This window comes from Cryptomeria japonica, chromosome 10 (genome assembly GCF_030272615.1).
Source record: "Cryptomeria japonica chromosome 10, Sugi_1.0, whole genome shotgun sequence".
NCBI lineage: Eukaryota > Viridiplantae > Streptophyta > Pinopsida > Cupressales > Cupressaceae > Cryptomeria > Cryptomeria japonica.
The window spans coordinates 398,042,460-398,057,738 of NC_081414.1; the positions used below are offsets into that span (position 1 = coordinate 398,042,460).

The following is a 15,279-nucleotide window of genomic DNA, read 5'->3' on the forward strand; positions in this document are numbered from 1 at the left end:
AGCTATTATTTCAACACCTTGTACGTGCTCAAATACCATCTTATCATTACACACGGATTATGACACGTCATCACTAAGTTATGATCATGATAAGATCCACCGCCAAACCTTAAATCATCACCGGTTAAAGATCTGATACCGGTATTCATTCTTCTTCACAGAGTTCATAATAGTCAATTATAAATGTGCTTTCCGGTTCACCAAACTTGATGCGATTTCAATCACAGACTCATGCCAATGTTCTGAACATATATTCTGAACCGCAACACCTAATCTTCTCCAGTCGTCCGTACTAGTCACTTGATCATTGCTCTGTTCCTGTTTACCGGTTGACAACAACTTAGCAGTTATGCTGTCTAACCGATTCCACTACCGGTTAGGCTATACCGGTTGGTCTAGATGACTTAGATGACTAAATAAACATGGTCGCCATCAATGACAACACAAATACAGTCATCAAACATCCTATTACAATTATATCATCATCATCAAGCCAACAATCTCCCCTTGACATCATATACCTGATCATATCAACTTTACCGGTAATTTTCTCATCTCATCATCATCTCCATCAGTTATGCCAACAGTCTTGAGTATGTCATTGGTCATACAAACCATGAAAGAATGTGGTACAACTAAACAAACTGAAATACTTCAACTACGAATGATCAAATTCATATCACCTATGTGTTAGGAAAGAAATGATATGTTCATTTTATGTAAATGTTTATAGATAGGGTGTAATCGCTCCTCACTCCTGTAATCTTATTAAATACAAAGTCAATCCTAGTTAACTAAAAATCAGATATTTATTTAGTTATTTGGTTTTACAGTGGAGAAAGGAAAAATTAATATTTATGTTCATGGATGAACAAGGTAGATAAATGGAAATCAACATTCGATAAGTTAAATCGATAGTACTACTACTCAAAGGAACTCAAATTATAGTAATAATAAAAAGAAAAAAGAAACCCCTGACAATTCAGTATTTACAAAAGCAATAATAAAAGAAGCAATAATCTTTAGTAAAAAGGAACTTTCGACAGAGTGGATGAAGGGCCAAGGGAAGAGTAGAGCCATTTAATATATTTGTGCATAAATATTTATCTGAGACCATGTAAATCGAAGGCTATGTGCTTCGCTCAGATTTCACCTTGTGTAAAGAATGCTGCCCACAAACATTTGTAGCCCCAAATCACTTCTTTCTTTAAAGTATATAGTCTGTATATTCACAAATTTTATAAGAATTTGCACAGAGCTAAATGTACAAGCTATCTATTTACGAATTGTTTGGATTACTTTCTTTCTATAGATTGTTATACAAAACCTAAGTTTGAACACTCAGTTTACTTATTATTGAATGCAGGCCCAATCAGAATTGTCAACTTACTGGAACATGGAAGTATGTTACATATATCACGTTACCACCTTTGTACATATCTCTAATAGTCCAGTTACTTTTTCGGCTCCGGAAACAGACTGATTTCCTATTGATGAGTGAACGCCGGCACACTAGTGAATCTTCAATGATGGCTTTCATGTTTTACCTTCTAGATGCCATTGTTTTTGTATCTGATAAACAGAGCAATATTGCAGGCCGTTGCTTCTTGACATTCTGTGTATGCTGGCTTGTATTCATGGATTTCTGGGTCCGTCTGTGGAAGCCAGTATACCTGTGTCTTTTCAAGGCCGAGTCTGAAATGAAAAAGTTTGAAGATGAACTTCGATGGTGTGGTGCAGGTTTCTTTGACAAAGTAAATGTTGCTACTGTTCTTCGCTATACAACTAGGAGCATTTCCATTCCCTCTAATCAGTTGCATGATGGTGATTGGGTCCTAAGAACAATGGATCTATTATTTTCAGAAACTGCAGAGCGTGAGGTGAAAATCATTTGATCTGACTATTTGATTTAATTTTGATCTATTATTGACATTGAAATTTTGAATAGTTTTTAGTCACACTGTTGAAAATCATTTTGTCTGATTGTTTGAAAACTTAACAATATTCTCCTGCTATGTGAATGTACTTGGAGTGCTCTACAACTTTATTTTAGTTAACTTGCATGACTGTACTAAACGAAAAACTCATTTTACTTGGTATTTCTGTCTTTCTTCTTTTCATGCATTATATGTATGTATCATGAATTATGCCCATGCATTTGAATTTAAGGATAGTTATTGGAGGTTATGCCCAATCCTAAAAGGCCTTCTGAATCCTGATTCTCTTGCAAAGCATTCTTTGCTTTCAGTCGGCTGCAGAGAACATCCCATTCTGCCGCAGACCCTTCATGCACAGACCCCTCCTAACTTGACTCTTTCTATCTCAACCCATTCCACAACAAATAGAAAGGAACCAGCCAAATCAGATATGGGAAGAAGGACCAATCCCATTTAATCAACAGAAAAAAGAAAAAGAAGTCATGGGAAGGTATCCCAGACATAAAGGAAATATTCAGCTGCTGAGTACAAACGAGACCAAGAGTAGCTCCTATAGAATTAATGATAACAACACTATAAGCTAACTATGGAAGTCCAAGAGGCATGCCTTAGATTCCCATATAAGATGTCATTTTAGGGATTTGAAATTGGTCTCCACAATGAAAACATAATGATTTAATCAATTAAGTTCAACCCCTTTGACAGCAAAGGTATATTGGAAAAGGGAAGAGCTGTCCACGCTCAGAGCTAATGAGCCTGGCCAACCCTTTTAAATTTTTAATGCACTGGCAGATCTGCAAACCAATAATATGGAAGGGATCCGAGCAAATAAACGAGGCCAACCCTTTAAATACACTGGCAGATCAGCAAACTGATAATATGGAAGGGATCAATAGCACAAAGGCAGCACAAAACCCCATGCCCCAGAATCAGACCAATGTCAAGGAGGTAAATCTGAGAGCCGTTTCCGCTGTGATGACTTTAATCCTAGATCAGCCATCCCTGGTAATTCATTTGAGAACCAAAACAGTATACAATAAAAATGCTCTCCCTCTGATCCAATTTTTAGATTTGTACATCTCCAAGAAGCCACAATAATGATGTCCAGACCAAAAAGGAGGGCACATTCCCTATGGATAGTGAGACATTAGAGGACTTCTAGGATCCCTACAGGTCTTAAAATACCTGACCAAGAGGAGAGCACTCTTATAACCCTAAAGGTGAATTACGAAGATTCTCTCTTGGAATGTACAAGGGCTTGATGGGGCTCCCAATAAATACCAGTTCTTACAGACAAAGTCAAAGACAAAGTGGGAGATCGTCCTTATCCAAGATTTAGGCAGATCTAGAACCACAGAATGGTGTATTGATTGCAGCCAGGAGGGTCACATAAAGAATAGTTGTCACAAAAAATTGCTTTGTGATATTTGTTAGGTTATGGATCATTCATAAAAAAGTGCTCATACAATCTGAAGAGTAGAAGCACACAAGGAGAGTTGTCCACTTCGCCAAGGACTCCACTAAAGCCATAGAATAACATGAATGCATTTTCAGACAGCTATCAAAATCAAAGAAGGGGAGTTTGGAGTCAGAGACAATATGACTCCAAAGGTTGTCTCATTCTACAATGCTGGTAATGTGATAAATTGAGACATTTTGTAAGAGATTGCCATAGAGACCAAAACAAAATACGACTGCTGTGCAAATGATGCGGACATGGATACCATGAAGACATTGGATGCCCGAAGTAAAAGGCCAGCATCAACATAATTGATGTAGAAAGGCATAATGATGTATTGGCTGTTACTTGAGCTCAAACAAAGAGGGCTGTATAATTGGACCCATGTACAGAAAAAGAAAGACTTCATGAAGTAATAGCCAAGGTGGCGTATGCTATGGATAACGAACACTGCCACTCATGCAAATGCAAGTTTCGTAACAAATCAATTGCAATCTGAAAAAAATATTGTAAGTACAGTACTCCAAATTATTGTACCAATGAAAGTAGTGGGTTGTTACAAAGTATTCTTGAACTCTGAAATGCTATGACTCATTTTGCATCCATTTAGAATTTCAAGATAAGAAAGACGGTAAGACCCTATAACCAAACTGCCATTGTTAGGATACCAAGTGATTGATTGTTAACATGTCAAAACAATCAGCAGTGGTGCACATGGAGATCCTTGAAAAGAAATCTCAGTAATATAATTATTGATGGTGGGTCTAGTGTGAAAGTACTTCTGGAAAACACTTGGAAAATGTTTGGGCAAGTTGACCAATTGGCCCCCAAGTTTTCAAATGGTGAGTGTAGACCATGAAAGAATCAAGGTGCTGGGAGTTTTAATGGCCCAAAAAGTACTCATTGGAGCTCAAACATTTTTATCAGATTTTCTGGTCATTTCATACGAAAGACAATGTATGATGCACTGTTGTGTTGAGGTTGGTTGTGTGATGTCCCCAACTCAAATCTTGAGGATTAATAGTGCATTGGCTGTCCTTTACTTAGATTACCCAAGAGAAAGAGAATGTAGAGCATTGTTGGGTAAGTATGGAATTTTTGGCTTGTATTCTATTCTTTTCTTAAGCTGTGGGCACGTCTTTTTATGCAACTTAAGTGACTCCTAGCCTAAAGACTTAAGTTGTCCCCCTTACATTTACTTTAAGTGATTTTAATTAGCATTTGACAAAAAGGCCAAGGGGGCGTGGGTTTTCAAGGAGCCTATTGGCTCCTTTTTAGGGTTTTAATGTGGAGCATTGGATTGAGTTGATAGTGGATTAAAGGCTTAGGTTAAATCATCTCTTTGGGATTTATTATATAACATTCTAGGGTTGTTTTAGGGCTCATTATGTTATCAGTTTTTTATCTTTTCTTGTTGCAATCTTTGGCCTAAGGTTTGAAACACTTGAGTATCCTTGGTTTTGGAGACACATATAGGCTCCCCCTAATTAGAAGGGTGTGTTTTGGTGGAAGGGCTTTGGTTTGTGATGCTTTATCACATCATTATGAAAGCTACAATTCATTACCTGGTGTGGAGGTCATTTTTTGAAGTTGAAATTCAAGCATCAGATTCAGGTTTGGGTTAACTAACAACAAGGTGTCTTCATATTACTGAGCTTCATTGAAGATAGCAACAAGAAGGACAAGTAGAAACAAGTAAAATACACCTAGTTTTGATTTTTTGGATGCTTTGGCAAGGACAGCTAGGGTTTGAAGACATTTATGAGGTATTTGTGTCTATATCTGCATATTGTTAATTAACTTCATCTCAAAAAATTTAAAGTAAGTCAATGTGAATCATTTCTGAAGTTCCTGGGAAGATTTAGAGTGATTTTCTGTACTTTTTCTATACTAAACAATACTTAGAAATTTATTTATACTAGCAAAAAAATCAGTTCCATAATCTGAATGCAAATCTGAGTTTGTTGAAGAATTAATTATATTCAAATAAAATTTCAGAGTTTTTTGTGCCCTATTTTTGGAGATGATGTTTTTTCTACTATCCCTATTTGGGGATATTACAGTGGTATTAGAGCTGTGCATCCTGCCAGCCTGAGGGTTAGGGAAAAAATCATTTTCAGATTGCTTCCGATAAGTGATCAGCACTTATTCATATTAGTTTTCAGTAAATTGTTGGTCTATATTCAAAGATGAAGACAAATCAGGAACTCATGGTAGAATTTTTGCAAGTTTTTCAAGAATATCAGAAGAATCTAACAACATTGTTAGAGCATCCCGAGTTGTTGAAAACTTTATTATCAGTTGAAAAGAAAGTTGAAGAGTTATCATTTAATAAAAAGGAGAAGTCATAATAGATCATTGACTAGAAACCAATATTAGTTGACTCTCATGTTGCATTTGTGGTAGTTAATGAACCATCTTCATATACACAAGCAACAAATGGGAACCCTGAGGTAGGAAAGAAATTAATCACATTACAAACAAGCACAAAAGATGTAGTGAGGAACCATAACATTTGTGATAAATGGCTAAGGAGGACCAAGGAAACTAAGTTGATAGCCACTCACGCAAGACAACACCTACAAAAAATTAAGGAAAAGGTTGCTAACAGGGACCATAAAAAGTAAGCTTGTAGGCAACAACAAGGTTTAGAACTTGAAGGGAAAGCAATTGTGATGAGAGTATGAAGAAAAATCAGAATTGCATGAAGTTGATGAAGAGCCAAAGGTACAAGAAAATGCCTTATTTCAAAAGGTATGCATAACCAACTTCCAAAATGATTTTATTGAAGGATTTGCAGGTACAAATGATGAGAATTTCATAGCAGCAACCTTGGCTACAAATTTAGATCAATCCAATGAAGTCTATGAAACTAATGGCTCCTATGATGACAACATTGGAAGGTATGGAAAAATTTCTGATTTTGGTTTGTCTACTAATAGAAATTCATTATCTTTGCAAGAGTCTAACATTCATGAGGAAGATTGGAAAAATCAATTAATGGTGACAGCTACCTTGGTTGGCTTATGGTATGAAACCAAGGTGGATTGGCAAGATAGGTGTGATTTTAAGGGTGAAGGAGTTAGACTCTACAAGCATCATAGGATGACTCTTGACCTTTAATCTATTGTCTCGCATAGTTCTAGCTCCTTCCGCATTTTCTTTGCAGCCATATAAGGATTTTCAGACTCATGGTGGAAGAGTTTCCAGCCTATCACTATTGCTGAAGTTAGTGTAGGGTGGTTTTCAACTTTTACAAGGCAAAATTTTGAGCTTTGGAATTCAATTAGGTCTCCATGGTATGATGCCTCTATTGATCATATTGATAATTTTATATGTGAACCAATAATTCTTTCCATGAGCAGCTATAGACCTACAAGTGTTTGGGAGTTTTTTTTTTTTTTTCAGCTTATGTGCAGTATGGGAAGAAATTTCAAGCAAATTTTGACTGTGACAGCCACCTTTTAGTCCACAAACAATCTGATCTGAACTATATTTCAAGTGGTAAAGATTGCAGCCTCATGGTAAGAGTCCTTGGAGTCCAAGGTAAACGTTATAACATTAGTTTAGAAGAGGTGAGTATAATTGAGGGCTCGCAATGGTCACATTTCTTTGGAAAGTACATTGAGTTGAAATTCAAAGTGAATATAATGTGTCAAGATAACTATCTTGGTAGAACAATCATGGACCATCTTAAGGTAATGAGTACTTGTCCTATTTTGGCTTTACTGGATTTCTCTAAACCCTTTGTGCTTGAGTGTGGTGCATCTGGTATTGGTATTAGGGCCGTTTTGGTACAAGACAAGCAACCAATTGCTTATGAGAGCCGGAGATTGAATGAGGTTGAAAGGAGGTTCTCTACATATGACAAGGAAATGTTGGCAATCATGCATGCACTTGAAACGTTTTGTCAATATTTTGTGGGCAGCAAGTTTATAGTGAGGACTGATCATAATAGCCTCATGTATTTCATGGACCGAAAGGGATTAAGTGAGAGACAACAATGTTGGGTGAGTAAGCTTCAAGGATATGACTTTGACATTGAATTTGTCAAAGGAAAAAATATCGTTGTTGCTGTTGCATTATCTATAAACCCTTCATTTTGCTCACTCTCAGAAATTTCAGTCTCTTGGAAGGATCACCTATTGGTGGAGTATTAAAAAAATCAGCATGCTTGTTATATTCTAGACTAAGTTGCAAGGTTTGGCTATGTAGGAGCCTAGTACCGGTCTGGTTTAGTTCGGGTTTGGATCTTGGTTTGTAACACCTGCGGTCCAGCTAGGGTTTAGGCCTGGGCAAACCCAGATGCCTTGGCGCCAAAAATGCAATTCTTTTTGCAAAAAATTATAAAATTTGACATCCATGAGCTGCAAAAAGAGAGTTAAAACCCTAAAAGTCAATTATAAAACACAATCTCACTTCATTTTTACTCATTTGTTTTGCAAAGAGCTGTTTTTTCCTTGCAAGTTGAGCAAAGGTTGAGCAAAGTTTGGCTTCCATGATCAAATAGGAGTTGAAGATCAATTTTTGAAGCTTGATAGCTTCATTCCTACTCATTTGCAAGCTTCCATTGGTTGAAAGAGTAAGTTTTTGTAAAAAAATTTCAACCATTTTTTGTTTCACAAACATGAAACATTATTTATTTAGTTTACCTATTTTTTCTCATTCTTTTGTTTTTGTTTTTGAATGTGTTCATTAAATTTCTTGCCACAGGAACTAGAATAGCATCTACCTCTTCCTCCATAGGCACAAATGAACAACAAAAACATAAATCAGATCCAAATTCTCCTCTATGGAAGTATATTGATATTATATGACCGCTTCCAGGAGATGGGGGATTCCGTTGGAAATGCCAGGGATGTGATAAAGAACATAATAGTTCATATTTTTGGGTGGTAGGCCATTTTTGTGGAATACCAGGATGAGGCATCAAAAAACGCCTTAGAAAAATGGTGTGCCTATACCACAAGAGATGGTGTTAAAATATATTAGGGAGCATGAAGAAGCAAACAAAAGAGAAGCCCGTAGATTAAATCAAACCGCTCCAAAAAAATCAAAGGGAATGCAACCCCCATCTAATCCCAATATTATAGTAGAAAACCACCCATTTCTTTCCACAACTGAGCTTGAAAGTGAGCACCCATTGCACACAAAAGATCAAAGGGGCCTTTAGAAAGTGTATTTCAAAATGAGAGTCAAGACATTGCCAACCAAGATGTAACAAGATGCATATATGCAAATGGGTTGGCTTTCAATGTTGTTCACTCCCTATATTGGAAAAAGATGTTGAAAAGTGTTAATGAACCTCCAAGAGGGTATAAAGGCCCAGGTTATGATATGGTACATGGAACCTTGTTGGAAAGAGAGGTCAAGGGGGTTGAAGATGCATTGAAGCCTATATGGGATTTATGGACTACGACAAATGTATCCATTGTTTCAGATGGGTGGAAAGATTCTAGAAATCGTCCCTTCATCAATGTAATTGCGGTGTCCCCTAAAGGTGCAATGTTTTTGAAAGTTGTGGATTATGAGGACCAGTTAAAAGATGGGCAATTTATCACAAATATTCTCATCTTTGCCATTGAGACAGTGAGACCCCGTAATGTTGTTCAAGTCATAATGGACAACACAAAAAAATGTTGAGCTGTTGATTTGTTGGTTGAGGAATGCTATCACCATATCTTTTGGACACCTTGTGCGGTCCACTCACTCAATCTTATGCTACAAAAGATTGGGAGTAAAATTGATTGGATCAAATAGGTATGCAAAGGTTGAGGACATCTAGATGTTCATCACAAACCACCACACATCTCAAGGGATTTTTAGATCTTTTTCAAGTTTGGAGCTATTGAAGGTAATAAGTGAAATAGTAATTTAATTTTACATTTTCTGATTTTTTGATTTTCAATGTTCATAATTTGATTGTGTTATGTGTATTCTTCTTTAAAGTTTGTCTTATTTTTTAATCATTTTGGCTTTAATTTTTGTTATAGGTTGCAGAGACCCGTTTTGCATCTAACAATCATCTTGAAATAACTTGTGAAATTTCAAGAGGCACTTTGTAATATGGTGATCAGCCAAAATTGGGCTATATGGAAGCAAAGTAGCACAGAGAAGGCAACAAAAATTAGGCAAAGGATATTAGATGACTCATGGTGGGATCTTGTGAAGTATCTCCTTAGTTTCACCGAGCCCATTATGAGCATGATTCGCTAAACTGACATGGATATGTCTTGCATTCGAGTGGTTTATGATGGCATTGACCAATGCTTGAGCAGATGAAGTGCATCCTAAATGCAAAAGAGCAAGACCCCAAGACTTTCTTCAAACAATTGCAAGCAATTGTTGTAGAAAGATGGAATAAGATGACCACTCCTTTACATCTTCTTGCCTATGCCTGGACACCATAGTACTATAGCAATTAGTTTCTTGATCAACCAAGAAGGCTTGCACCATGGAGAGATTTAGAAGTTTCCGAAGGGTACAAGGAAGCATTCCTTAGACTCTTCCTTGAAAGATGAAGTGCGAGATGTGATTACAAATGAGTTCACATATTTTGTAAACGCAAATGGTCTAAGTGTTGACGCTCTTCATCATAGGTTTAAGAAGGATGCTCATAGTTGGTGGTACTTCCATGGCACATGCTTCCAAAACTTGCAACCCCTTGTAGTCAAAATTTTATCACAAGTAAATTTTATTTATAGTTGACTTTGTCTTCGTGACTTTGTCTTCATAGGTTGCTAGTAATTTTATAACTTAAATTGTTTACTTTGTCTTCATAGGTTGCTAGTTCATCTGCATCAAAAAGAAATTGGACCACATATTCTTTCATCCACTCAGTAAAGCGCAATAACTTGCAATAAAAAAGAGTGGAGAACTTATTATATGTGTATTCCAACTTGCGTCTCCTTTCACACAAGCAACATGACTACAAGCAAAGGGAGTCGAACATGTGTGATATGGAGCTAGAGCATACTGACTTGCATTTGACGACTTGGAAAGTGAGCACACTAATAGTGCAAGTGGAAGTGGCATTGGCATTGGCATTGGTTCATCTAATGTCAATGTCGGTGATGAGGAGGATGAGAATGATGATGTTGATGATTAAACTTTAAACCTATAATTCCAATTGTTGAAACAATGATACTTGAACTTGATATTATTATTTAATATTTTGATGTTGAACTTGATGTATATGATGCTATGATTACAAGTTTATGGTGGTTTTGTTACACACACACACACACACACACACACACACTAACAAACCCAAACCCCTTTTCAAAATTTTGCCAAACCAGCAAACCGGGTTCTTGAATCTGAACCGACAACTTAGATTATAGATGATAAAATTGATGATGAAAGGTACAAAGTGTTGAATGACATCATCTATTATAGGGATGGAATCTATTTAGTACCAGGAGTAAGCTAAAACATAAGATTCTTATTGCTGTCCATAACATTCAGTTTGCTGGTCATCTGGGTTATTTGAAGACATACAGGTACATCCGCGAGAGATTTTCATGGAAAGGTATGAAAGATGATGTTCAAAAATGTGAGGAATGCATAGAGTGCCAGAGGAACAAAGCTGAAGTTTGTTTTCTAGCAGGTTGTTAAATCCACTTCTTATTCCCAATCATAAGTGGGGACAAATATCAATGGATTTCATTATTGGGCTGCCCAAGGTCAATGATAAGGATTGCATTTTTGTTGTGGTGGATAGGCTCACTAAATATGCTCATTTTATGCCAATGCCTTTCGAGTTTAAAGCACTACAAGTTGCTGGTCCGTTTTTTGAACAAGTGTTCAAACTTCATAGTGTGCCAAAGAGAATTGTAAATGATAGAGATCACATATTCTTTAGCACTTTTTGGCAAGGGTTGATGAGGTTGGCTGGAATAGAACTCAATCATGGTACTAGTTATTATCCTTAAATAGATGGTCAAACAGAGATTGCAAATATTTAGCTTGAAGGCTACTTGAGAAATTACGTTTTGGGGCAGCAAAAGGCATGGGCCAAGTGGTTACATTTGGCAGAATTCTATTACAACATTACATATCATATGAGCATAGGTATGACCCCTTTGAAGCTTTGTATGGTTATGAAGCTTCTACATTTTTGGGTTTGGTTTTTTCTAATACTAGAACTCCAAAAGCTCTTGAGTGGGCCAAAGAGAATCAAGATATATCCTTAAGGCACTTAAGGATAATATTCAGATTGAACAAAAACAATAAAAGAAATATGCTGGTCGCCATCGAGATGAGATATCTTTTGAGGTGGGAGACGTGGTATTTTTGCATATTCAACTTTATAGACAATCCTCATTGAAAATAAGTGGAGCAGAAAAGCTTAAACCAAAGTTTTATGGGCCTTTCAAGGTGATTAAAAGAATTGGTGAAGTATCATATGAGTTGGAGCTGCCATCTACAATCAAAACTCACAATGTATTCCATGTGTCATGCCTCAAAAAGGCTCCTGGACAGCAAGTGATTCCTTCTATGGAATTGCTCCCTATGGATGAAGAGGATAGGTTGATACTCATACCTAAAATAATTTTGCAAGTAAGAGAGAAAAGATTGAGGGATAAAATAATTTCTGAATATCTCATCAAGTGGAAAAACTTTCCTTCTAGAGGATGCAACATGGGAAGGAGAAGAGATTCTTAAGAATCCTAGTCTATAAATCCTTGAGGACAAATGTTCTTTGGGTGGGGAGGACTGTGATGTCCTCAACTCAAACCTTGAGGATTAACAGTGCATTGATTGTCCTTTCCTTGGATTACTCAAGAGGAAGAGGACGTAGAGCATTGTTGGGTAAGTGTGGAGTCCTTGGCCTGTATTCTATATTATTCTTAAGTTGTGGCATGTCTTTTTATGCAACTTGAGTGACTCCTAGCCTAAAGACTTAAGTTGTCCCCCTTTACATGTACTTTGAGTGATTTTAATTAGCATGTGACAAAAAGGCCAAGGGGGCGTGGGTTTTCAAGGAGTCTATTGGCTCATTTTTAGGGTTTTAATGTGGAGCATTGGATTGAGTTGGTATTGGATCAAGGGCTAAGGTTAAATCATCTCTTTGGGAGTTATTATATAACATTCTAGGGTTATTTTAGGGCTCATTATGCTCTCAGTCTTTTATCTTTGTTGCAATCTTTGGCTTAAGGTGTGAAATCCTTGAGTATCCCTGGTTTCATAGAGACATATGGGCTCCCCCTAGTTAGAAGGATGTGTTTCGATGGAAGGGCTTTGGTCTGTGATGCCCTAGCACATCATTATCAGAGTTGCAATTCATTATCAGGTTTGGAGGCTATTTTCTAAAGGTGAATTCAAGCATCAGGTTTAGATTTAGGTTAACTACAACAAGGTGTCTTTGTTTTACCGAGCTTCATTGAAGATAGCAACAAGGACAAGTGGAAACAAATAGAACTTACCTAGTTCTAATTTCTTGGGTGTTTTGGCAAGGACAGCTAGCGTTTGAAGTCATTTATGAGGTATTTGTGTCTAAATCTGCATATTGTTAATTAAATTCATCTTAGAAAATTAGAAGTCAGTCAATGTAAATCATTTCTGAAGTTTTTGGGCAGATTTAGAGTGTTTTTCTGTACTTTTTCTATACTCGGAAATAATCAGAAATTTATTTATATTAGCAGAAAAATCAGTTCTATGATCTGAATGTAAATCTGAGTTTGTTGAAGAATTTCTTATACGCAAATAAAATTTCAGAATTTTCTGTGTCCTATTTTTGGAGATATGGTTGTTTTTGTATTATCCCTATTTGGGGATATTACAAGTTGGTAGTAGCCAAAACTAAACCACAATCGGAAAAGGAACACTCTCTCCATTGAAACAAGGGCAAAAAGTATATATTTGAGTTGAAGAACCAAGTAGTGTGGATGCAACTTCCTCAAAGTTTTTAGATTTCTTAGATTCATACTCTAAAGAAGTTAGGATAGAGAAGTATGATAATGTCCCATGGAGCCGAAAACAAAATGAATTTTGGAATGATATTTCTTAGGCAACTTAATAATATTACTATAATAAAATAAAAGGTGTTTTTAAACACTAGTATTAAAATAAGAGTATTTTTAAATACTTAAAATTTATATTTTTTTAAATTGATAATATATTACCAAGAATATTAGAGTACAATGAGGAGAGTCTGATCAAACTGCCACCAGCATACAGTGGACCAGCACAAAAGGATAGTATAGAGTCCATTACATCATAATATATGCCCAAAAATTACCCAAAAATTTCCCAAAAAACTGCATATACCAAAGATTCTTGATTGGAGCAGTTTCTGCGAAAATTACACCTTCTGGTAGCCACAGAATTAGCACACATAGATTTATCAAAAGGGAGAGAGACATATGACAGTCCCTGTAGTAACCTTCACCACGGACTCAAAAATAAGGAGCATTGTATACCATCAAGCAAAGCTTTCACTGTATGAGTCCATGTCAGTCCACCCTATAGGTGGCTCTATAGCATAAATCTCCTCATTAGATCTCACAATTTCAGGAACAAAGTCCCTCAGCTCCTCAAACCTCTCTTTGGATATCTCAAGAGTGATAATTGTTGATTGTAACTAGGTAGGATGCGGATTCCAATTGCCTTAAGGCAACATTGGAATCCGCCAAGGGCTGGGCCCTTCTCTCCCCTCTCGCACGCCACTCTAAGGGAAACGTGTTCCCGGCCCTATAACACAAAGGATATATCTCACAAAAGGGATAAAAATAAATAAAGAATTGGTGCCAATTTAGTCCAAGCCGACCTCAAATAGGTCCCTTGCCATATACAAATAAAGAACAACTTGACCTCATTAATTATCTCATATCTTCCTTCACAAAATGCGAATTAGCTCTGAAGTTGAATGCAAATTTCCAGTAAAAGGAAAAGGGCGAATTTAGTCAGTTATCTGCTGTGCATGAATGCGAACTACATCTGCTGCCAAGGTGTAAACATTAGGTGTGGATATCTCCATTGAAAAGTGCGAACTGCTGTCAAGAATAAGGTGTCAAAAGTGCAGACCAGGTTGCTGTTTGATGAAAACAAAAGTGCAGATCTGAGGTGCAGACCTGATACTGATTAGCCATCTACATCAGCCCTAAGTGTGGTCACATCAGACCTCTTAAAGAGATAAGTGTTGTAATCAGAATATTGTGTATAATTCATAATCAGATCTGAGGATCTTTTCTTGCTAGGTTTTTCCTCCTAGGAGGTTTTCCCAGGGTAATGTTGTCTTGTCTCATTTTTATCTATTTTGTTTGCTTTCTGTCATTCACTAAGTTGAAAACTCTAACAGAAAATAATCTAATTCTAGTTACTAAATCTGTTTTCTGATTTTACTGTTAATCTGAAAGTAAAACTAACAAATGACCTGTGTAGAGACATAACTGAAAATGAGTCTTTTGAAAGACTCAATATGCTTCCTCGTCCGGCCTTGATACCATTCCTCATTTCTAAGTTTCCACAAAAACCACATAATTTCAACTGAAAGAACAAGCCAAAAGAGATTATAGACTTTACCAAGACCTCTAATGTAGCCTAGCAAAATCTCAAGCATACATTTATTTTTGTTGGATGTCCAAGAAGTCAAATCAGAAAGAAAAATAGACCAGACCTCTTTAGCAAAGAAACAAGACGAAAATATGCTCAACATTCTCACGCACTCTACATAGTGGACAAAGATTGATGACATGACTATGCAATGGAATCTTTTTTAACAACAAGAGCCATTTAAAGGATGACTTCTCTGGTTCCAACACACTAGAGTCCTAGACTACAGGTGATTGAGGGATTTAAATTTTAGACCATTGCGCAGGACTAGAAGTCAAATTCCAATACTCATTGAGGTGATTGGTCACAACAGGTTTCTTCACTATA

The 15,279-nt window shown here is 36.6% G+C and overlaps 1 protein-coding gene across 1 annotated transcript in view; it reads left to right on the forward strand.

Moving 5' to 3' along the window:
- The window catches only part of LOC131038547 (uncharacterized), a 43,694-nt gene that overhangs the window by 18,536 nt on the left and 9,879 nt on the right, over window positions 1–15,279 (forward strand). The window contains exon 2 of the mRNA XM_057971013.2: window positions 1,367–1,880. Within this exon, the coding sequence (XP_057826996.1) occupies window positions 1,367–1,880 (514 nt within the window). The remainder of the gene's footprint in view (window positions 1–1,366; window positions 1,881–15,279) is intronic.